Genomic DNA, 23961 nt, shown 5'->3' on the forward strand with positions numbered 1-23961 from the left:
AGCTTTGTCATCTAGCTCTCTGCAAGATATTTCACAGGTCTCCTACCTCAGTTCATTACAGTAAGCGTGTTTTGGTGGATGTCTAGCTATTTAAGGTGGTTGCTAGTTTCAGACAATTAACTCTGCTGCAATATCCTCCTCCCTGTGCAGTGTTACAGTCAGTCCTTCCTCCACTCCCTCAACCTGGCAATTACCTGCTTCACTCAGCGTGGGAGCAGGGCTGACCTGGAGCTATAGTGAGAGCCAGGTTTCACTCCTTTTTGTTGTCTGCTAACTCATAAAGCTTGTTTACTTGCAGTCATGGGTGAGCATGATGTGTGGTGCCTCCGAGCCACCAGTTCACCCAGTACCCCTCAAGATAATCATCTCACTATCATGTTTCTAATATATCATACACTGCTGAGAAATAATGCAATAAGGAAACATGTAATTCAAAAAGGACAGGCTGGTATGCCTTTTCTCTTTGAGGCTTGGTGGCCTTTTCATTTTCTTTCCTAGTATCTTCACCTGAAGAGTTGTGGGGTTTTTTTGCCGGTATGCTCCTATTTCATTTCTGTAGCCTTCAGTCATTCTAATATTTTTGAAAATAACAACACACAGCCACCTATACTGTCTGGTTTTGTCTCTCTAATAGTTTATTCTTCTGATTTGTGGTTACTTTCCAGTTAGAAGATTCATCCCACCACAACTTATTGATGCAATGATGTCATCTTTTCCATTTTTTTTCTTTAATTCTTGTGCTTTTACAAGTCTTTTCCATTTTACACCTGAAACAAATAGACGATTGGCTGTAAGGATGAATCCCACAAGGTGTGGAAGAGGCCAAAGGGGAGGAGAGGAAAATAACCCATTTAGTTTTGTCTGGGAATATGATACATATATGTGACCTATCCCAAAATTCCTACCTCTGTGGTCACTATTTTACTTTTGTGAATGGGTTAAGAGACAGGAATTATGATTATTTGTTATACATTATTTATAACAAAACTATTCAATGCACATATGTAATGAGGATTTTCACAATTAACCTTAGCACTTTCTTGATAAATAAAACTACTTTCATTGTAACTAGAATAAAAATGCTTAAATAAGTGACCAAATTTTACTTCTAATTTTAGCTTTTGAACAGTCTTCATTCTCATTCATTTCACTTCCTGGAATTATTGCATTCTGCATCAGATTATAAAGATTAACCACAGGGTTACATGTTAAAAAAAAAAAAAAAATCCAGGCTGGCAAAGCAGCTTATTGATGTCTTTAGACTGTGGTATGAGGAGGGCATAAAACACTGTGTCAAACAGAATTTTAGCCAGGAAAAGCTCTTGGCTTTCAGACAGTATTGCTTTGGAATCTAACCATATTTCTATTTTAATTACACAGGGATGCTAAATAATAACTTTTTCCAATATATTTCACTGTGCCTTAGAAACCATGATAATGTAACTTTTACAATATTAATATTAAATATTTGTCTCTATTGGAAAAAATGGAAAATTAAATTAATCCTGATATATCTTAACCTTAAAATGGTATGAATTTAGAGGTTGGATTTTTTTTTTTCATAATTGCTTTTATTTTGCATTGATATAGCAATGACCAGATAGTGGCCTTAAATTTAGAAGCATTCTTACAGTAACTTATAATTTTATTATTATGTGTAGAGTCAGACTAATTTATGAAGGATATTATAATACTTACCACAATTTCTTCTATAAGAACACTAGTTCTGAAGGCAGGCTACTTTGAGGTGTAATGAGTATGTCAGACTGGCTTATATGGAAAAGTTCCTATATCACTTGCAGAGTCATTATAACCTCAGGATACATGCTGAAATGTATTAAATTAAATATGATGTAGTTTTTGAGCAAACTGTCTATAATGAGCACAACTTGTGTATCAAGTAGGCATTCTACATGGATCCAAATATGTATTCTCAATTTTATTGAGCAGGTAACGTTTTTTAGTGCAACTTTTTTAAACACTGTAGAATAGTAGAATAGCTGAGGTTGGAAGGGACCTCCGAAGATCATCTAGACCCACCCCTCTGCTCAGAGATATGAAAGCGTATAAAAAAGAAAAACAAAAATTATTTATGTACAAATGCAGTCTAAGATTCTACTGATATAAAAACAAATATACCAGCATGTTTTTCTTTTTAATCATCTATACCTTCACTCAGTAAAACCAGAGCTACAGAACCTGCCTACATAAGTGTAACTTGAGTTCTGCTGAAAATGTAGTTCCTACCTAAGACATATAGATCACTTTTTCAATGCTGTAATAAATAAAAACATGATTGTAGTAACAAATATATAGATGCAGTATATACATATATATTATATATAGAGTACAGTACTGTATATATAATAAGTGTTCAGGGACAGTCTCCATCAATAATCGAACTATGTTCATTCCTTCAGCAAAATTTATATTGCATCTCTCTGACACTGGGTTTTGTTTTATATCATGGTACTTTGAAAATTGAAGCAATTTTATTCACTTATTGAGTGTCCATGTTGTCTTAGTTTCTAACCTATGCAGAACTTCTTGAGTGACAAAGCTGCCAAAAGCTCCAAAAAGCTATGTGCCTAGCTTTTCTGTGTTATGAGTATATAGAAAACACAAATTGCATCTCAGGGGAAGGAAATTATGATGGCTTTCTTACTTAATAAGGTTATATGCTTAGACTTCTGCTGATATCTTCACATGCCAGGACATGGCTTCTTGCCCTGAGGTGAAATCATGCGAATTGCTTTCACAGTTACTCTACATCTGCTGTCTTCCCCAAAGTTTTAAATCTGAATTTGTCTAGGGGCCAGCTGTGTGCTCAATTTTCACTTTTTTGCTTCTGGGATAGTTGGCTAGAGGTTAATCTACTGATCAAGTTGCCACCCAAAAAGCAAAATATTCATTATTTAGAGGAAATGTTTCTGGGGAAAAAAACCCAAACAAACAAACAAGCAAAAAAAAACCAAACAGATTTTAAAATAAGGAAACAGATTATGCCTGTCCCTGCCTTCTTCTTTTTAAGGTTTACCCTGAAAGCCAGACAAAGCTGGATTTTCTTAAAAATTCTACATAGATATGTCACTGTCCTCAGTGAGTCACTTCTTATTAACACTCATCCCACTGATTTGGCCTCTGAGTGCTAGCAAAACAGCTGTGTAACACTGGGGATGCTTGGAAATAACCAATCGGCAGGTAATAAAATTCATTGGGAGAATATTTTTTAAGATCCATTTAATTGCCTTCCTCTTTTCAAGAGCCTCTCTGAAGTCAGAGACACATATTTACATTAAAAGTAGTATGAAGTTTCATTTAAATATAAAGCTGACAATACAAACTTAAAAGCAACTCTTCCACAGTATCTACAGCCTCATGTTGAGGAGTCTAATTGGATATCAATCCATGGGGCCAGTCCTGCAAATATTTATGAATCTGTGTGAAATCTTAAGAGTTGCATGAAGTTAAGCATGTAAGTTTTATTGCTTTGAAAGCTGTTAGCATTCATTGTAATTTCTATTAATATTATGTAAATCTTTACATGACTGTAATAAAACTGTAGGAATATTAAAATTTTTTCTCCACTATAACTTTTGTCTGCAGTAACCTGCAAGCTTTTCCAAAATTCCAACCTGCCAGAGCAATTTACACTCAGTGCCAGGTCTATTGTCTATTTTAACAATTTCTCATTTCTCTTCTTTTGACCTTATTGACAGTGTCTTCCTTAATATTTTCTAATTCTTATTGGCACAAGTTTGCTATGAAAAATGTATGTTCAGAGCAGTCTGGCATCCTATTTTCTTCTCCTTTTTTGGGGGTGGGGGAGAGGGAGGTAAGAATATAGAAGTAAAAATGACAAATTATACAATCCATGTTTACCATTTATTCAATTCTTGATTTGGAGCAAGTAAGAGAGAGGTTAGGTTTTCTTTCTGTGACATCTTTTTAACACAAAATGCAATAGATCCTATATTGTTAATGAAACAATCAAAGTATAATTAAAAATTTTTGCTAATGAATGCAGTGAAATTAACAACCAGGTTTTAAAGAAATATATGAAAACTAAACATTTAATACTAACTATGAAAGCTCATGTGAGAAATTTGAATGCAAGAAAGTATTCATTTGCAAAAAACTTATCCAAAGCTAACCACAACCAGCCAGTCATTGACACTTGTCCTAACTGCACAGGATACAATAATTTATTCAAAAGATAGAAATGATGTAGGATAAAGACTTAACAGAAGATTGCAGAGCTCATGGCAATTCACAGTTATTGGTCAGCAAGGATAAAATACCGGTGACAGATCTGCCATTCAACTTTTGCTGCTAATTCAATATATCCTACTGTAAGTAGGATCAGAGAATGCTGAAAGCATCTGCTTCCACAAAATACATTTTCTTTATCTGTCCATTAAGCAAGGAAAAATATAAGAATGAACCTGAGAAAATATAGCAACAAGCCAATGAACTATAGAAAGTCTTAAAAAGAAAAAAAAAATAAAAAGAACAGCTAAATTTCTCAGTAAATGTAGATATAAAACAACTGTATCTAACCTGAAAAATTCTCTGTGAGTGATTGAGTCCTTTGTGATTTAAAGGATTTGTGATATTTCATTGAAAAATTTCCTGATTACGGAAAACAGAGGCCTGAACACATGTGAGGTATTAAGCTTTTCAGCAGTACAATAATCCCTTGTTATGTACTTGTGTCTTTTCCATTACCATACAGTAAATTTGCAAAGAATGGAACATATGGCATGCATTCTTGGGGGTTTTTTTCTGCACACTGCCAATGCTTCTAAATAGGTTTTTTCTGTTTCCAAATGCTGACTAAGAACATTAATATTCTAGTTTGATTTCAAATCCTTTCCTGAAAGCGTATTTTAGCCTTTTGACTCCTCAGATACAAAGAATTATTCATATATTTTAGGACCCCAGACTTACAAGCAAATCAGCGAAATTATGTTTCTATTTTTGTTCATAATTCCTGTGAAGGCAACAGGAATCAGGTCAGTAAAAGCAGATAACATTCTTTTAAGCCCCAAAATGCAAATTTACTTACCTGGATATTTAATGTATTAACCCCAAATTTAGCTGCATCTCTATATTTCTCTTTTTATGGTTTTATCATTGGAATTCATTTTGCATTATTGTACAGCTAATTACCTGGTTTGGCCACAATTCCTGGATGAGATTCTTCTATTAAAGACTACTGTCTGTTGACCCTGGAAAAATCTTCAGACCACTGGATTTTGACAGCAAACCACCAGTGTTTTCAGACGGGGAATTGTTCTTTTTGTGCTTGTAATAAGTAATATAAAGATTACTGAATTTTTAAGCTCTATATATTAACATATTAAACAACTACAAGATCATAGATTTGAGATTACATACATGGAAGAATTCGATATGAGTCTGCTTTTGGTACATGAACTGTCATTGTTTTGTCTTGTGAAATTAAATTTAATAGCTGGTTTCACAAGACATAAAGAGACACAAGGGCTGAAATTAAAAATTGAGTTAGACTCTTTGACAGTATTTCACATAACTCATGCTAACATCAGTCTTTTTGGTTTTTTCCTAATGCATAGCAGGGGAAATACCTGTGGTTTTTCTTTCATCAGCCCTTATCCCTTATGAGTTGTGCTTCCTTTAAAAAGACTAGCATGTGAGCTATTTTGCACCCTCTTTTTTTTTTGCATAAGGAAAAAAAAAAACACTTTATAGAAGGTTAAACCAGTGTGTTGCCCTAAATTAAAGGTTTTAACAGATCAGAAACTAGGACAGCACCTTATAATTATTTATTCTGATACTACATTTTTACAGAGATAAAGCTATGTTCATGGTGAGGTCTTTAAATTTACTGCCCTTTGACTGACTTTATCAATGTTCATATTCATCTTTCCTTTTCTCTTTGAGAATGGTATTTCTGCAGGGAGAGAGAGGGGGATGTTGCTGGAGGAGGTTTAAAAGCAAAACTCTTGAGAATTCTCCCTGGCCACAGATTAATTATAGTTTCTTTTACCAACTTTCAACTACAAAGCCATAAAGTCCAGACCCCTGTTTCATATGTGCAAGATATGGCATTCCAAGTTACAGGCAATAAATATGGCTGCAGTGTATTAATAAAGAAGCAATTGCCACACTCTTTTACTGTGGGTTCTGTGCTACGGAAAAGATAGTTTGTAGGTGCAGAGTTTATCAAAAAAAATCAATTTATCCAGACTGAAATTGTCCCTAGTGGGTTAAAGGGGCCAGTTTGAGAAATAGAATAAGTCTGATGAATAGTTTCTCATGTCACATGCTCCCTTTTCATACCTATCCTTCTCTTCTGCTACCCTTCCTCCCAAGGACACTCCTGCCCCTCCCTGCAGAAAGCAACCTGCCTTCAAAAATCCCTTTACCTTTCTCTTGGTAAGGTCATAAGGCAAGAAAGTGCTGCCACTAACCCCACTCCCTCTGCAGCCAGTTTCTCCCTGCTGCAGCGACCAGCAAGGGTAACACTGAGAGCAGAGGAGGATGGATGGGCGCTGTGGGTGCTGGGCTGATGGGCAGTAGAGAGGTCCTGCAGCCAGGCAACGGTGCTACCACCAGGTCACAGAGCTGAAAGTCCAGCCCCGCTGAAAGACCCCCGTAGGGCTGTGGGAAATGCCACCAGGACATCTAGGAGACATCCATATAACAATTTCTTTCTCTGTTTTCGAGAGGTACAATCAGGATTGACACATGGGCTCAGGAGGAAAAAAAAGTGAGAAGCAATCTTCACCTGCATTACAAACTACAAATGACAAGTCACTTCTAAAGCCTTCAGCAGGCAAATTCATACTTATTACGATCTTTTTTGTGAAGCTGCTAATGTTTGGGATTGGCTTGGAGTTTTAATTAAGGCTGTTATTTAATATTCATACTACACCTGTGCCTAAAAGCCAAGCAGACTGATGCCCCAAAATTCTGGGCACTCTTCTAAATTAATCTTGTTAGACATATGTGCAAAGTTGTCCATTACTACTTCTGAATTCTGACTTTAACATTTTAGGATATTTCCAGTTTCCTGTTCTCCTGAATCTTGAAAGAAGCAGTGTTTCTTCAATTGGCATAGATTACAGCACAAGCTGGGAGATTTCAGCATCTGAGATCTCGTCTTCTGCCAATATCGTCTAGCACTTTATCTAACTCAGGAAGAACACAGCAGTTATTTTATTTACATAGCCTAATTATTGCAGTTGATCTGTTTGGCAGTTATTAGAGTGTTTTTGCTAAATTTATTGAAACACCTGCTACTGGCTTGGCTGTTGTGGTACATGATTTCTGCTTACACAAACTTAAATATTGTATATTTGTATATTATACCACTACTAACCCTCACTTTTATGAGCAACTACAAAACAATTTTCAGGTTAACTTGAGAGACTTGTGGAGAAGAAAAAAAAAAAAGAAAAAAACAACCCACAACTATTTTTTAAAAATCTGTACCTAAAATTCATGTATTTAGCAGTTCTGAAGACTTTTATCACAAACCAGGAAGTCCCAATGACTTCCAGAAAGTCTTAACTTCTTCTGCCTGAGTTTGGAAAAAATAAACTGATGCTATGAATTTAAAATCAATGTGTGTTAAGCACTTTTTATTTTGACATGTGTCTTTAGGAAAGCTGAAAATCACTTCTGAAAATTCTACCTGGCAAACTAAAATTTGCCTATAAATACAACATGTAGGCTGTCAGAGACTTGCCCATGGTCAACACATCGACATTCAAATAAACAACAGAATGTTCATAACAAATATTATTCAGCAGTTCCAGTGGATTTTATTAGAAATAGTTACACATTAAACTTGCATGATTTTTTCTTCTTCCTTTTCGTTTTGCTTTCTGTTTAACCGAAAAAGGGAAAATGTCATGGCCTTGGATAGCTGTTAGGCACATATCTCCCTCAGGATTATATTGGTTCTACTTGCTTCAGTCCCATCACTGCCTTTGAAAATTTCCCAAAGATACTACAGCTAGATCATCTACATGTAAGGACTAGGCTGGCACAGGAGCTAAAGCTACAAAGAGGTAGGGCCAAAGCAGAGCACTGTTCCTGCATGGGATTCCATCAAACCAGCACTGAAACCCACCAGGCATACATTCACCTATTTAGATTTATTCACAGATCTGGAGCCTTGACCCAACTTTTATTAAAGTAAAATGTTATTTTTGCAGCAACTATCTTTTTAATAAAAATAAAACAATTTTTTTTTTCTCACAGCATCTGTTTCCAAGGAGTGTCCTTAGTTCAGTGCTATGTCACCATTTAATTTAATACAGTTGTTTTATCATGAGATCCTTTTTTTGTATCAACATAAATGTTTTGGTTTAGATGTTTGTATGCTCTTGGAAGCCAATATTGTGCAGATGCACATATTTGCTACTTTTTTGTTTTGTTTTGTTTTTTTCAGGTAATATCAAAATTATCAAACAAGTCTACGCTATCTCAGGTATGTTAGTCACATTTTAAATATGCCAAGGTTGACTTTGAAACATGCACACAGTTATGGCCAGAGCAAAGCTGGAAAAACTCCAACTGACTTCCAAGGTTTCAGAATGAGATTTTAAATAGCATCCTGCAGATAGTTCTGCCACTGTCCATTTTATGAGTAACAGCTTATGATCTTTTCTTCCAGGTGCTGGATTTGGATATCTTACTATAGCACCTGCATTTTAAATACGTGTTTACCCTAGACAAAGTTTTGAATACGGGTAACGCTCATTCTCTGTAGTGTGTAGGCTGCATCAGTGCCAGCTCCTGTACAATTTGATCATCCTGACAGCCTTCAGATGACTATTATGGTTGACAACAAGGCTGTTATATTTTATGTAGACAGGTCTTTTGCCACTGTTTTAAATTCTTACCTTTTATACATCTCAGATGGAAAGAACCTAGTTCACTAAATCTGTCAATGTATACTAAGAGAAAAGCATTCATTTAATGGAAGTATGCTGTAGAATGCAGCAAAATTAAACCCATGCTTCAAAACATTTAGATCAGATACTAATAAGGGCTTAGAACATTTGGACAAATTCCCCAGATCTGCATTTCCACCCAGCCAATCTTACTTGGCCTGTATGTGGGAAATTTGACTATACAAGCTCATCTGAGGTTTTCTATCTAAAGTTAACAGTGCCTTAATCAAGCTTGATTAAGAGGAGTAGCCTGAAAAAAAAAATTAAATAGTATCAACTTTTTCTGAAACCATGAAGTTGCATTTGGCTGTACTCTTCACTGTGACGTGTGGAGTTTGTTAATTTGACCTGGAACCTGACTCTGCCTTAGTCCATCCACCTACTTTCAATAAATAAGGTAAGTTGCACCATGGGAATAAATTGAACTATTTTTGAGTTATGGCCTGATCCTGATGTGAGCTCCATATTGGTGTGTCTCAGCACTCATGACCAGTATATTTTGTTACCATGAAACAATACAAACAATACACGGCTTTCTTACACTGTGCTTTAATTTGTACCTAAAGTACAGAACCCAGGTTTATGTTGACTCTAAATTGCCTTGGTTCCAACATCAAACATTCAAATTGCATTTTTTTAAAAAAACAGGTGTAGCTCTGCTTTTTGATGACTCAGTTCTGAAGTTGACAGTGTCACACCACTGGTGCATTAACAGGACTTTGTATAAACTGAAAAATTTGTCTACTATCCCAGCAGTGGTTTCAGTTACAACAACTAAGAAGGATACAGAGGACATTCAGGCTTGAGCTGAACTGGTGTAAATGCTATTTATACATTATAAATGGTTCCATATGAAAATGCAGAATTATATGAATTACGAGCCTCAGTTCTTTCCCTTGGTCCACCAGGAGTCTGAGTGTAAAATTCGAAAGAAATAATGCCTCAGCAAAGCAAGATTAACCTACTCAACCGCACATATGGCTTATGGCTTGTAAGAACTAGTCATGTAATCTTTCTTGGTAACAAAACATATTGCAGTGAGTTCACTGGCTATGTCACTAGTGACCTTTTTTAATTTGTTTATATTTTTCTCACGTATGCACATATAGCCATAGTTGAGGAGGAAAGCTATGGAAGAGTTCCAAAAGAGCTATCTCTAAAGAGAAAATGAAAGCTGTGCTACATCTGGGTTTGTTCCAGGATGAACACCAGAAGAAATTGTATTTCTGCAACATCAGGCTCTGAATTTTACCCTAGTATGTATTATCTGCTATTTTAGACAGAGCTCAAGGGAAATGGAAATATAAAGAAGACACTCCCTTCAATTGTAGAAGATGAAGATGAGGATGAGGAGGGAGAAGAAGAGAGCAGCACCCTTTCACCAGTCCATACAAGAAGCACAAATTGCTCTCAGCAGAAGAAGGCTGGAAGCAATAAAAGCCACCTAGGGAGAAACTTGAAGCAGTTGGCCTCTGGAACGGTGCCCTTTCATTCACCCATCCATGCTTGCAGTTCAAACCCCTCAAGAACCAAACATGAAACGGAGCTCCATTACTACTCCAGAAGGAAGGAGAAAAACCTTAAGTTACACCTTTCAGCACTGACCACCAGTGGTCCACCTGACCTGAGCCCAAGGTAATAGTTAGGAACAGTTATTTTCTCCTCAATCATGTAACTCCTATTAAAAATATCTTGATTGTTACACTATAAAATATTTCTTTTTCTTTAATAGTTGATACTTTCGTTCATCCCACAGAGAAGTCCTCTTATTGTAGGAACTATTATACACTATGCAGAATGTTATGATTTTAGGAATTTATTGCAAAATAAAGTATTTCTACCACTAAAAAGGGAAAGTATTGAGCAATTACGAAAATGACTATTTGAATAGTCTGGAGTTCTGGTATCATTTTGTCCATCTATAATAATATGCATTCCCACAATAGCACTGTGAAATATTCTGACTCCATCAGAGAGACAGCAATTTAGAAAGCAAGTAGATGATAATATAGCATAGCTGTGCAAATACAAAAATTACTGGAGTAGAGGACTGTAATGGAAACCTATTGTCTAGTAATTTTAGGAAATATTTACTTCTTTTTTACATTAGAGAAAGGAAACCTGATAGTGCAAGTTATGTAGAGAGTAAATATGGAGTTGAGAAACTCTGTTTTTCTGAGGCGTTTTACATAAACAAGAGTCATATAATAGTTTATTGTGGTACAATTAGTGTATAATTTTAAATATTTCCATTTTTTACCTTTATGTTACTTGTAAGATTATTTATGTATCTTACTTCTAAATTGCTGCAATGTAATAATTAGCTATTAACCAAGAGTATTGGGATCAGTTCTTCACAGAAATCACAGTCACTTTTTTCACATACAAGGAGCTGCGACAGTTAATCTTCCAGTTCAGGTTTTGGGCTCTATAATTTGAAGTATTTTACATGTTCAAGAACTTCCTTTATTCACTAGAGGAGGAGTGGTAGTTTCAGCAACTTGCCGTTGCAAACTTGAAATAGCCACAGCTTGACCAATATTTGTTTAGCTCTGTCAAGACACCTGTCCCTAAGGATGCAATCATAAAAAGGACATGGAAAATTATATAGAAATATTTCCCCCTCATCGTATATTTGATCAATACAGTTACATTTCAAATAGGAGCAGGACAGAAACCGATTTTAGTTTTGTCAATACAGGGGAAGATAATGTGTTGAAAACCAGCTTCTACACTAGCAAAATTGAAATGCATAGTGGATATTTTCTCATTTCTTTCATAGATCTCACATGAATTTGGCTCAGGTCAGCTATGAGTAAAGGTCGTTATCATTTGCATAACAAGTGATAATTCAGGGAAAAGCTACCTTTCATATTTTCTCCTGCAATGTAATCTCATTGTAATCTCATTATTGTTCTGAACATACGCAACTAGACATTAGGACCCAAGGCTGCAAGAGCAAATGTGAAACAAGTATTGTTACATATATTATTATTTCCTATTTCCATTCATAATTTTATAACTGCACAATAATCCTGTTAATAGGCTGGAAAATTGGCCCAAGATGTATGTGTTTCTCAGACTTTGTTTTCCAGCCAAAACACTTTCATATTATTTCCCAGAATGAATTTATAGTATTAGAACATTTAAACTGACAAGTTAAAACCACTTTAAAAGAGCCTTAAATGTTTCTTAGGAAGTATTAAAGAGAAAATAAGACCTTAATTAAGATCCTCCATTTTGTTTGCTGTTGGACAGCAGTGTAAGGGGAAGGCAAGACTCTGGTTGAAATGTCCAGTCACTGCAGTTGTGTGGTGTTTAACCACACTTTGTCAAGAGAATATACTTTGTCTGCTTAAGGAACTTGTTCTACTGTGGATGTTCCGCAGAGTAAGCCAACCAGAACTCTTCACCAGTGCTTCAGGCTCTTTCTTTGTACACCACAGTGAGGGCAATAAAACACAGAGAATGGGTAAAATATTTAAATAGTTCTGGGCACAAGGAAGAGAAGCCAGCATCCTAACTTCTAGGATACAGTCATAGTCTTCCCAATCACTTTTTGGATACTGCCTATGAAGTAGAAGAGCATCAAGAGGAAGAAAGTGTAAGTGATAATAAAGGCAGTCCTGGGAGAAGGCATTTATGTGTTTGAATCTCCTCAGACCCACATGGATAAGTGCACTCTAGCCCTGATTGACTGGATAGAACTGGTCACATGTTAATCTTTTCTGACTTTTTGGCTTCTAGGAATGGAGGTGTCTGTCTTCAGGAGAAAATTCAGGGCTGTACAGTAGCTAATTCACAAAGGGGTGAGACTTCCCAATTACTTTTGTTCCCTCATGTTTTCAACTCACTAGATTATGTCGCTCCACAGCATCTTGCCCATTAGATATTTCCCACATAGAAGCCTGTCTTTTGACTCTCCAGACCTAGCTATTTTGGCTACTATGGTTTCTTTTTAGTCTGATCTTTAAACACTTTAAAGAATATAGCGTCTATAAATTCCAAGTCACGTCTGAGTAGGTTTTCCCTCGTGTCCTTTAAAGGCAGTTAAAATGTTATCACTTTATATAATTAGAAATCTCTACAAAAGGGATATTGGTGTTTAAAATTTGCTTTTGAAGCAGTGAGGCCAGATGACATTAAATAGGTTTTATAGCAAATTTCAAACAAAGCAGGTTTTCAGCTGCAGATAACAGTATAGGCCAGAGCAGCTTAAGCACCACATTTGATTCTCATCTCCTCCCAGAGACTGGTTAAGACTAGAGTGAAGTCTAGTAACATCCAGCGGATGTCATGAACACTCAGACATGACACAGAGCCCTAAACCCACATGAAGAGCCAGGAAGGACAACATATGGTATGCATGCAGAGCTCTAAGTTACATGGGTCTTTCCAGTCAAGAGGTTTGTTTGAGAATATCCTTATGTAGATGGAAAGTTTAATTTCCATCATCACAAAGTTATCACAATTGAGAGGCCAAGAACTGTCTGTATTCACCCTTCCAGATTAGTATTTAACTCATCTGCCTACTGTAAGACAAGTTCTGAATCTTGTGCCTGGACAAAACAAGAAATTGATGCTCCACATCTGTCAACTTTCAGCTTTTTGAGTCACTTTCATTGACTTTAAAATAGTTCCCTTTATAGTACAATTTATTATAAATGAGAACAAAAAATATTCATAATTATATATTTTTAATAATGTATATTGATTCCTCCAACTGATACCAGTTTTCTATTCTTTATGTGCAGCACTTTATTATTATTATTATTATTAAATGCTTTTTTTTTTTCCTTTGGATTTCTTGACACTGCAAATTGGAGGTCAACTGCAATGCATGAATAGAGATAACTGACAAAAACACCTTTTCTAGTAGTTAGATCCAATACCAACAATAATGTAACTGGGACACTGCAGGTTGGTCTACACATCTTCCTATACACAATTTGCAAACAAGCTTGTTCTGCCTGAGCTAGTTAGTTTTAATCAAATTTGAGAATAGCTGTTTGCATGGCAACAACACTTTTGACTGTGGTTTACAGAGATGCTTTCATAAATATATTATGTTCAGGCTTAGGGTCTGCCTAAGTAAGCCTAATACAAGAGCCTGACTGTTACGTGCAGGAAGAGTTAAACTCAACAAGAGCATAGTGAAGCATCTTTAGTTTGTGTAGAAGAAAGAATGGCAACAGATTACTTTAGATATGAAAAGCAAACTACATTCAATACAGGTTTTGTTAGGACCCAGTATATACTGCAGAAGTCATGAAAATTTTGAAACTTCAGTTAATTATGTTTGGCTTCACATTCTTTCCTCAAACAGTAAGTTTAATCTTTAGTGACTCACAAGAAGTTATACCAATATAATATTTTTTACTTTTCTCCAAACTTAATGTTGTGCAAAATTTACCATTGCTTACAATGTGCCCTTTAGGAGTAATTTTGGCAATGTAATTATGAATGTGATGTTTATGAAACTGCTTATGAAACTGCTCCATCACTCCAATTTTTCTCAACAGAATTGTTGATGGGGTTGAAGATGGAAACCATAATGAGGAAAGCCAAACCTTTGACTTCAGCTCTGATCAGCTCAGGCAGGAATCCAGGTTATCTCCTACAATTGGAGGTGAGTTTTGCCTGGGAAAAAATCAATCTTTAAAGAAAACAATTTTCATAACTGCTTTTTGTTCCCCTTTGTTTCTTTGATTCTCAGAGTGGCATAAACGGATTTAACACATATCTGTACTTTCAGTACTATTTCAGTACCAGAACTAGTCCTGTAGAAAAATACAACAGGGTCCCAAACGCCATTTCTTGTTTTCCTGTTAACAGACAGTCATGATAAAACAGCTTGCAAAGAGTACTGTATTTTCATGCATTATATTTTACCAGCAGTATTGTAGGATCAGCCAGGAGCCTCATGCTCCCAAACCTTTGGGCATGGAAGGTACTAAACACAAGGACAAAATGCAACATAAAAACATTCTAATCCAAAAAAAAAAACCAAAACAAAAACTTAAAGAGCCATATGCAAACTTGGGTCTCAATTTTTATTAAAGATATTTACAGAACTGGAGGAGTATGGAAGTACCTAGATTTTTAGAAGTAAAAGAGTGAAAACCTTAAATAGCAAGAGGTTTTAGGAAGACTTAAATGACCTACACTCTGAAAAGGTTGATAAAATAGGACCACAGAGGAATAGGGCATGTCAACATGGAAAAGAAAAAGAGAAGGAAAGAGACAGAGAGGGACACCAGTGGATGAATGCTGAAGTGACACAACTACTGCCTTTTCAACACTTTTCAACATCTCCTCTCTTATGAATAAACAGTCCACACATGGTTATGTACCTTTTGCATGGAGGCTGTAAGGACACATTTTGTTCCTGTTAAAGCCAAACAGAAAAATAATAATAGAAGCTTAATTGTATCTACGATTTTTAAAAACATTGTGTGACATGTCACATGGTTGGCACCAGGGTTGTCATTTTCAGTTCTTTCATGTTCAGACTGAAGCAAGCAGTATGAACTTTTTTTGTCACACTTTTCTTGCATGTTATACACTGAACATTAAACACAAGATTTTATTTTCATTCAATTCAAGTGCAAACTAGGTTTAAATTTAAAGCATTGGATAAGTGCAAGAATAGCATTGCTGTTTCCAAGTTATTATACTTCTCTCATTTACATGCATTTGAATTATTTTCAGAGGCCGAAATTGGTGCTGCTGTGCTTGTTATCAAAGCAGAAGAGACCAAACAGCAGATCAGCAGGCTTAATGACGAGGTAATGAGCTTTTGTGGGGGTTGGAGAATATTAACAATAATTCAAGGAATGTTGAAAAACTCAGAAAACTTGGGAATATGATAAATGTGTGATAAAGAAGTCTGCAAAACTGGATAGGGTTCCTACATTTAGGACGGTTTGGGGCTTTTAACTCTTTCCCAGATTAATTTTTTACATGAAAGCTATATAAAAGTTTGTGTCACAGGCTAGAGCTAAAAACAAAGTGAGGTTAGCATAGTTAGTGTACCTAACTTTCTTGGGATTTATCCTCTTCTGGATGTACTTCCATTTCTCTCTTTCCTCTCATTCCTTCTCCAAGCCCCTTCTTCCAACTTTTCTTGTCTTGGTGAATGCTATGCTTCTGGAGAATTTCCTCGAAAGAAATGCGAATCCAGTCATGTTCAAATTCATATCAAGCATTTCAAATCACTTTACCTGTGCCTATTTAGAATAAAACAGAAGTTCATTCATTCCTGCTTAAGCAATATGACCTGAGGAATGCAGGGCCAATATTGTTCAGTGGTGCTTTCTATTCTTCCCTTCTAATAACTTCAAACCTGTAATCAACTATCAATCCTGTCATGGTTTAACCCCAGCCAGCAACTAAGCACCACGCAGCCGCTCGCTCACTCCACCGCCATCCAGTGGGATGGGGGAGAAAATCGGGAAAAAGAAGTAAAACTCGTGGGTTGAGATAAGAACAGTTTAATAGAACAGAAAAGAAGAAACTAATAATGATAATGATAACACTAATAAAAAGACAACAGCAATAATAAAAGGATTGGAATGTACAAATGATGCGCAGGGCAATTGCTCACCACCCGCCGACCGACACCCAGCCAGTCCCCGAGCGGCGATTCCCCGTCCCCACTTCCCAGTTCCTATACTGGATGGGACGTCCCATGGTATGGAATACCCCATTGGCCAGTTTGGGTCAGCTGCCCTGGCTGTGTCCCCTCCCAATTTCTTGTGCCCCTCCAGCCTTCTTGTGGGCTGGGGATGAGAAGCTGAAAAATCTTTGACTTAGTCTAAACACTACTCAACAACAACTGAAAACATCAGTGTGTTATCAACATTCTTTGCATACCGAACTCAAAACATAGCACTGTACCAGCTACTAGGAAGACAGTTAACTCTATCCCAGCTGAAACCAGGACAAATCCAACACTAAATAGATGTTCTCTGACTAAACTCTTTCATATATCCAGCTACTGCAGTACTTTGGCTAACAAGATGAAAGCATCAGACTTTAACTTCACAGTTATACTGCAAGACTAAAATCTGTTCCTAGCATACTCTGACTTTCACCATGAAGAGGTTAGAGACAATTTCTTATGATTCCACATGAGGAAAGATTTAAATAAGTCCAACCACACAGATTCACTTCTTTTTTCCTGATCTCTTTGGTTACCAGAAATGTCAAGTTTTATTTTATTTTTCCTTCTATATTTTGTACACTTAATCTAGTTATTCTTTATTTCCATATATGAAGTATTGGGCTTGTAAACTTCTTTCATCCTGGGTCAGGTTAACTTGGTTATATAACATATAGCTTAAATATCCTAAGCTAAGAATGCATGTATGGTTAGTTAGCCACTATGAATGCATCACCTCATTTGTACATCAAACTGTAGAGTTCAGACAAAAGTCATGCCCCATTGACTACAGTTTTTTATAAGGCTTGGTCAAAGAACTCAAAAGTATCTCCAAGGTGTTCATTGACAATACTATTATGATAGAAAATTATATTCCCTATGTAATACTTTTGAAACAGACAATTCATATTGATTCATTCATTTTGACTTTGAAGAGGACAGGTATTTTTAAAATATGAAGATGTATTATGTGGTTATCCGCAAGAGGCAACTGGAAAATACATCATGATGGCAGATGTGCTAAGGCAGGCATCTTGTGGATTAACCAAACATTTCAACTGCAACAGTTCTGGGCTTGCCATTGCTTTTCTAGTGAAAAGCAATAAATAAATCATGGAGCAGGGCATTATGTTAAACAAAAGAAGAAGAAAAAAAAACAACATGATGAAGGTCATTTCCCTCCATGCACAATCCTCATTTTTCCCTGCTAACACTATCTGAACAAAATGTTATGCAACTTGCTTACTCACACTAAAATAAAAAAGGAAATATGACCACATGCACTACACCACTAAAGTTTCCACACCAGGAAACAGAATCCAAAATCCAGAGACAAACTTTTCACTGTTCTGAATATGGGTCACTCTTTTATTTTAAAATTGAGGAGGGGGGACCAGTCCATTTTTTCAACATAATATGCTACCTGTGAGACTTCACTTGAAATAAGAGGTGCTTACCTCCCAAGACTGCTGCAATCTCTCCTTGGATAGAGACAGATTTGAACCACTAATTCTTGATTAAACAAGTCAACCATTAGGTTGTCAGACAAAAAGAAGTCATCACCAGCAGGTCCTTCTTTTCTTTCCACAGGAAGTGTGACGAAAGTAGGTTCATCTATAGTCTCTGTCTGTTGAGCAGGTATTACGAGTCCTATAAGTAAAAGGAGGAGAATCTCTGGAGAATTAAAGAGAGTACCACCAACTTCTGGAGTCTTGCTAGCTTGGTGTATAGGACAGAATTTGTTTTCACACTGCATAACTGACTGGGGCCTGCACTAACACAGAGTGCAAAGTACTAAAAGTGGAAGCTAAACAAGGTTTTGGTAGGTTTAGACATCTTTTGGCAACACCTGAATTGATTAACATCTGGCATGGTTAGTGATAAAACGACATTAATAGTAATGCAACCAGATGATACAAATAACACAATAATGTTGAAAAAAATCTGAAAATAGTTGTACTTACTGTTTAGTCACAGCAAAGAAAGATACCTTTCTCTGATTACAGAACCTCATAGAACTTACAGAAGATTATAGAGCTACATGAGGCTACATGAATGATTATGGAAAACCCTACACTCTGGAAAACACACCAGACAGTCTAGGAACCTAAGGGAACATTTATATTCAGCTTTGCAGTATCACTAAGATTAATTTACTCCATGCTGTATAGAGTACATTACAAAGAGTACATCTACACTAGTGTAGACATGTTTAAGATTAAGATTGTTGTTAGTGCCTTGCAGTGCTTGGAAGGAGTATTCTTTACTTTCCAAACCTATATTTTGTTTTCTGTCTTTGGTAGGAAGTCCCCTAGCAAAGGCAACAGCGTTCTGCATTCTGACCGAGCAAGGGTCTTAAACATAGAAACATTTATATACATGAGAATTCTCAATTCAATGTGACAATGCATGAGCATACAATATGGACAAATATTGGACCGGGACATTAAAAAAAAGACATGAGAAGCTATTCTGAACTGGTGTAGATTTAGATTTCATAGGTAACATTCTGAGCTCAAATACCAGACACAGATGGGTATGCTCCAAGTCATCCCATGGATCAAAATTTACACTGAAAAAACTTCATGACTATAAGGCTGCTTAATTGCATATTCTACATGTATTCAAACATGCCCCATCTGGAGTTTCTGAACTGACAGTAGTGACTTGGTACTTAGCCAAATAAGCCTATGAGTAGTCTTGCTGGAATACACTAGCTGTTCCTTGGGGTTTTTGTTGTTACATTAAGTATTGAACAACACTTGTAGACCCAGTGCTTTTATCATTCCATCACTCAATGATGACCATTAATGGAAGATTATGACTGATGCTACAGCAGACTGCTAGCAGTAGTTAAAATACTGGCAGAGTTAAAAACAAATGTCTCTATTAAGACATGCAGACTCCTCCTGAAAAAGAAAATATGAGAAAACAGGTCACAAGTAGCCAACAGCAGCAAACATTATCATTAATACATTTTCCAGTGGATATTAGAAGTCAATCAACAAATGCAGAAATAACTGCTTTCATGAAAGGCAATTGTATTACAACAGTTCAGTAGTTAGATTAAAAACATTTCAGCTGTTCATTGGGGGAACAAAGACATGCATCTTCCCATTCAGATATTCAGTATGGTCTGTTGTTAGCAAAGCAAAGCAAAGCAAAAAAAAAAGTTACCCCAGAGATAAATCTATAAAACAAGCTATACCCAGCTTAGATACCCAGTGGAGCTCTTAGCAGTATTTTAGGCATATGACAGTCACTACATAATCCAAAGGATTATTACCTAAGAAGGGGACTAACAGAAGACTGAGACTTGATTTCACTTCTCAGATTTTGTTACCTATTAACTTTAGGACTAATGGATGCACAGACTTCCTCTAAGGAGGGTAGGCTCCAAAGTCAGCACTGACACTTTATTAGGCAATGTGAGATAAACTTGAACACACCCCAGATTCCGATTGTATACCTCCATGGTTTGTTTGGCTGCTCAGATAGCTACCCAGCTTCTTCATTCCCTCACCTAACCTCACTTTGCATTTTGAGCCTGAATGAGATCCAATCTGATAAAAGGGAATTTCCCTTCGGTTCAGTATTGCAAGGTGGAGTGGAATAGGACTACTTAATCTCCTACCCTATTTGCCCATTGCACTTAGTCTAAATAATCACTGAATAAAAAAGGCTTGACTTTCATTATAGTTCAGTATGTTCAGTATGTGACAGGCAAGAGAGTTAAGGTTCAGGTTCTTGCTCCCATAAAAATCCAATTATTTAAGCGATAGTTTCAAGATTAAGTGAACAAAGACAATCCAAAAGAAAATGCTACCAATGAAGAGTTTTAGAAAATGTGATAGGCAAAGAAAGACAGAAGGAATTTGGTTTGTTAAGACCTGCTGGAACAGTATGTTTCCAGTGCCCAACAGTATGGCACATGTTCTGAGCTGGGAAAAGCTTGATTCAAAGGCCTGCTACAAATTAGGCAGAGCAAGAATTTAAGAATAGGTGTTCCGCCTTACAAGTACGCATCCTTCCTTTGAAGACATCTGTACTCACAACCTGGTCTTTCCAATGCATTTTTCTGCAAAAACTGATCAGATTGGTGCATCTAAACATTCAGCATTTTTTCAGAGGCACCATTTAGCTGGTGCAATCATACATAACTACTAAGGAGCCCAGAAGTAAAAATAGGAAATCACTAAGCAGATTTTCTGAGAAATACAGATGGCCATAAGTCTAGATTAAAGCACCTGCCTATCACTGTCCCATTGTCTGTAGCTCTGTATCATTTGAACGTAACTGTATGAAAAGAGTGTGGAAATACTTGCACTTTGATTCAATGTGCAAAACTCAAATCTGAATTGTTTAAAGCATAGACCAGTTAAAAATAAGAAAATATCCAAATTTTAGTCATAAGTTTTCTCACATAATTTGCAGAGCACACATGTACATGTTCTGCATTCAAATACGCAGGTACACAGTTTCATGCTCAGATATACAGGACATCCTGCACAGTGCATGCAGACAAACTCAGATTTCTTTGTCATGTCCCCTGGTTTTCCCATATATAACACAGCTCCAGGGCAGCCTCCTTCAGCTTCAGAATCTGGGGGCTGATTTCATACTTTACCACATCAGTAGACCCCACGATTACAGTACTAAAACAGGATAATGAACAGAGTACTCACATTTCTCCCATTCAACTGAAAAACAAACATGAGGAAATATGAATAGGGTCAGGTTTTGTACTAGATAATTGCCTTTTATTTAGCGGCATGTTGGAGCACTTAGTGGAAATTCAGCTATTTTTGATTTTAGGTTTTTAGATGCAAGTGCTTTAAATACTCTAAGCATTCAGCACTTATTCAGAACAAAGAAAATGCATTCACAGGGATATTTCACTTTCATCTAATGAAAGGAACAATCCTAAATAAACAGGTTTATTTTCTAAATTACCTAAAGAAATATTATAAATAGATTATTTTAAAACATATTTCACAACAAGCTGCCCAAAATCAATCTCATTCTCCTCTCAGGACAAGAAAAAAAGCATTCTTTTTTTTAAGCAAAACATATTCCTTAATACTTAAAATGCATGCACACGATGGAAACAGTCATTTTATAATCAGTGCCAACAAAGAAAATTTGGTGAAGTTAATCAGGCCTTCAGTTTTACATAGGACATGTACTGTTGAAGTTCAATTTGCAGCTTAAGAAGTCATATAAAGAACTCCCCTGACTTACAGTAATAAAAACCATGTTCTTTGTAACAAGTTCATAACTATATTATCACATGAGAGAAATTATTTTGCAGCAAGGCTATCCCAATAATTTTCTTTTGAAAATATCCTTCAATCAAGAAAAATGTGGCAAAAAGTGAACTAATGGCATTTATTGATGATGAAAACTAATTACGACTAATCTATCCATTTTGGATTTTAGCTATGTAAATTTAGCATAAAAGACATAAAACCTGGTATTATTTGTGTAAAGAAATAAAAGCTTTCTAAACAATAAACACCAAGTAAGCACATTTTTTGTCTCCTGAGATTTGTAAAAATGTATTTTCCTTTTAAGATTGACATTCATATATCCAAAGAACTCCTACCTTGTTGTTTTGGCGCTCTCTCTGCTCTTGTATTTTGATGATTGTAGAGTAGTCTTTCCAGCTAATTTTTTCTTTCTTTTAATGTTAGCTTAATAGCTATTGGCAGATGAAGGTAACAAAAATGGCTGATGCTTTAAAGTTTAGGTTAATCTCTTTTTTAAGCAGGACATAGCATACAGATGGCATAGGTCCTATATGCTGTGGTGTCTCTCTCACACTTTTCCTTGGTGGAGAGGCACCTGAGACAAAGAAATTAAATGAGAGAGGAAGCCATGCAGTGTAAAAATCAACTGGACACTAAAAGCTGACTTCAGTTTTGAATAAAAAATATTACTACCATGACAGATGACAACAATTATCCAGTTAACTCTCTAACAGGCATTTCAAAACCTTCCTGTACTGAAAAGATCTTTTTTCGCAACACTTAGATGTAAATCTCTGTTGGTATGCTGTTCACTGCTTTTTCTCTTATGCCTAGAAGATATAAAAAGGCTGATTGCCATTCTCCTTCTAAAACCAATTTACACTGGAAACATACTGTTCCAGCAGATCTCAATGAACCAAATTCCTTCCGTCTTTCTTTGCCTGTCACATTTTCTAAAACTCTTCATTGGTAGCATTTTGGATTGTCTTTGTTCAAATCTTTTAAGTCACTGACAAAGTACATGATCTCAAGCTGCAACAGTCATTCCTAGTAAAGAGAACCCCCTTCCTGTGCCACATAAAAAACAAATGCTGTTGATATATCCTGGGAGCATGATTAATGCCTGCAAATTGTGATTGAACAAAACTCCACAGACATTTTCCTATAATATTCTGCATAGGCAGAATATTATACTTATATTCATGCCTCTGACATTTTCTTTTCAGATATGATGTTTAACATTTATCTTTGTTGAATTTCATATTACTGATATTTAAAAGTGAACATGAATTCCATTTAGCCATTAAAAATAAACATTAAATAAAAACAGATCAGGATAGGTTGCTAAAAAGGATGGCTTGAAACGTCCATGGACAATAGCATACCATTGATCATAAACCATTCTGATCATGTATGAATCCAACTCATGGTGATTACATTTCAGTCATATTTTCTTAATTGGTTTAGAAGAATGTCATGCAGACAGTAACATCTGAGAAGTCTTCTGACAAGATATATATTATATCTACAGTTTCTTCTTATCTATTAAACCAGCTTTTCAGTTAAAGAAGGGAATTAAATTGTTTTGCCATGGTTTATTCTTGAGAAATGTATGTTGCCTGTTCTCTTTTAACTATTCCTTTAGGTGCTTATAGAAATTGTTTGCTTAATGTTTTTGCCTGATATCATATATACAACCTCAGGCTTTCTTTCAACAGTTTACATTAACGGCTTTTGTTCTCCCAGCCACATGGGATTTCCATGATCCTCCATTTGCTCTCAGTCAGCAGCTAGTCAGTCAGAGTTTGACCCCGATACTTTCTGAAGTCCTCGAAGCAGTAATTTCCAAACCTGGTTTTCTTATTGCCACCATCATGCTGACACCATCCTGATTCTATGCCAAACTGAAGGCAGCATTCACATCCAAAAATGAAGAGCCACAAATTATTATTAGAACTGCAGTTTGGGAATGCTTTTTCTAGACCAAGTTCATGGGAGCCCTATTGACTTGAATACACTTAAATTATCTAGTCCTTTATAATTTTCTGTTCTGTCCTTACTTGTTTAATAGCAATAATCTTAGTGTCCTAATTTACCCAGA

General features: G+C 36.1%; 1 protein-coding gene across 1 annotated transcript in view; it reads left to right on the top strand.

Annotated features, from left to right (window-relative positions):
* Positions 1 to 23961, top strand: part of KCNH8 (potassium voltage-gated channel subfamily H member 8) — a 204773-nt gene that overhangs the window by 175025 nt on the left and 5787 nt on the right. Inside the window, exons 12-15 of the mRNA XM_075052038.1 lie at positions 8444 to 8482; positions 10228 to 10583; positions 14471 to 14577; positions 15660 to 15736. Of these exons, the coding sequence (XP_074908139.1) occupies positions 8444 to 8482; positions 10228 to 10583; positions 14471 to 14577; positions 15660 to 15736 (579 nt within the window). The remainder of the gene's footprint in view (positions 1 to 8443; positions 8483 to 10227; positions 10584 to 14470; positions 14578 to 15659; positions 15737 to 23961) is intronic.

Source organism: Buteo buteo, chromosome 2, assembly GCF_964188355.1.
Source record: "Buteo buteo chromosome 2, bButBut1.hap1.1, whole genome shotgun sequence".
NCBI lineage: Eukaryota > Metazoa > Chordata > Aves > Accipitriformes > Accipitridae > Buteo > Buteo buteo.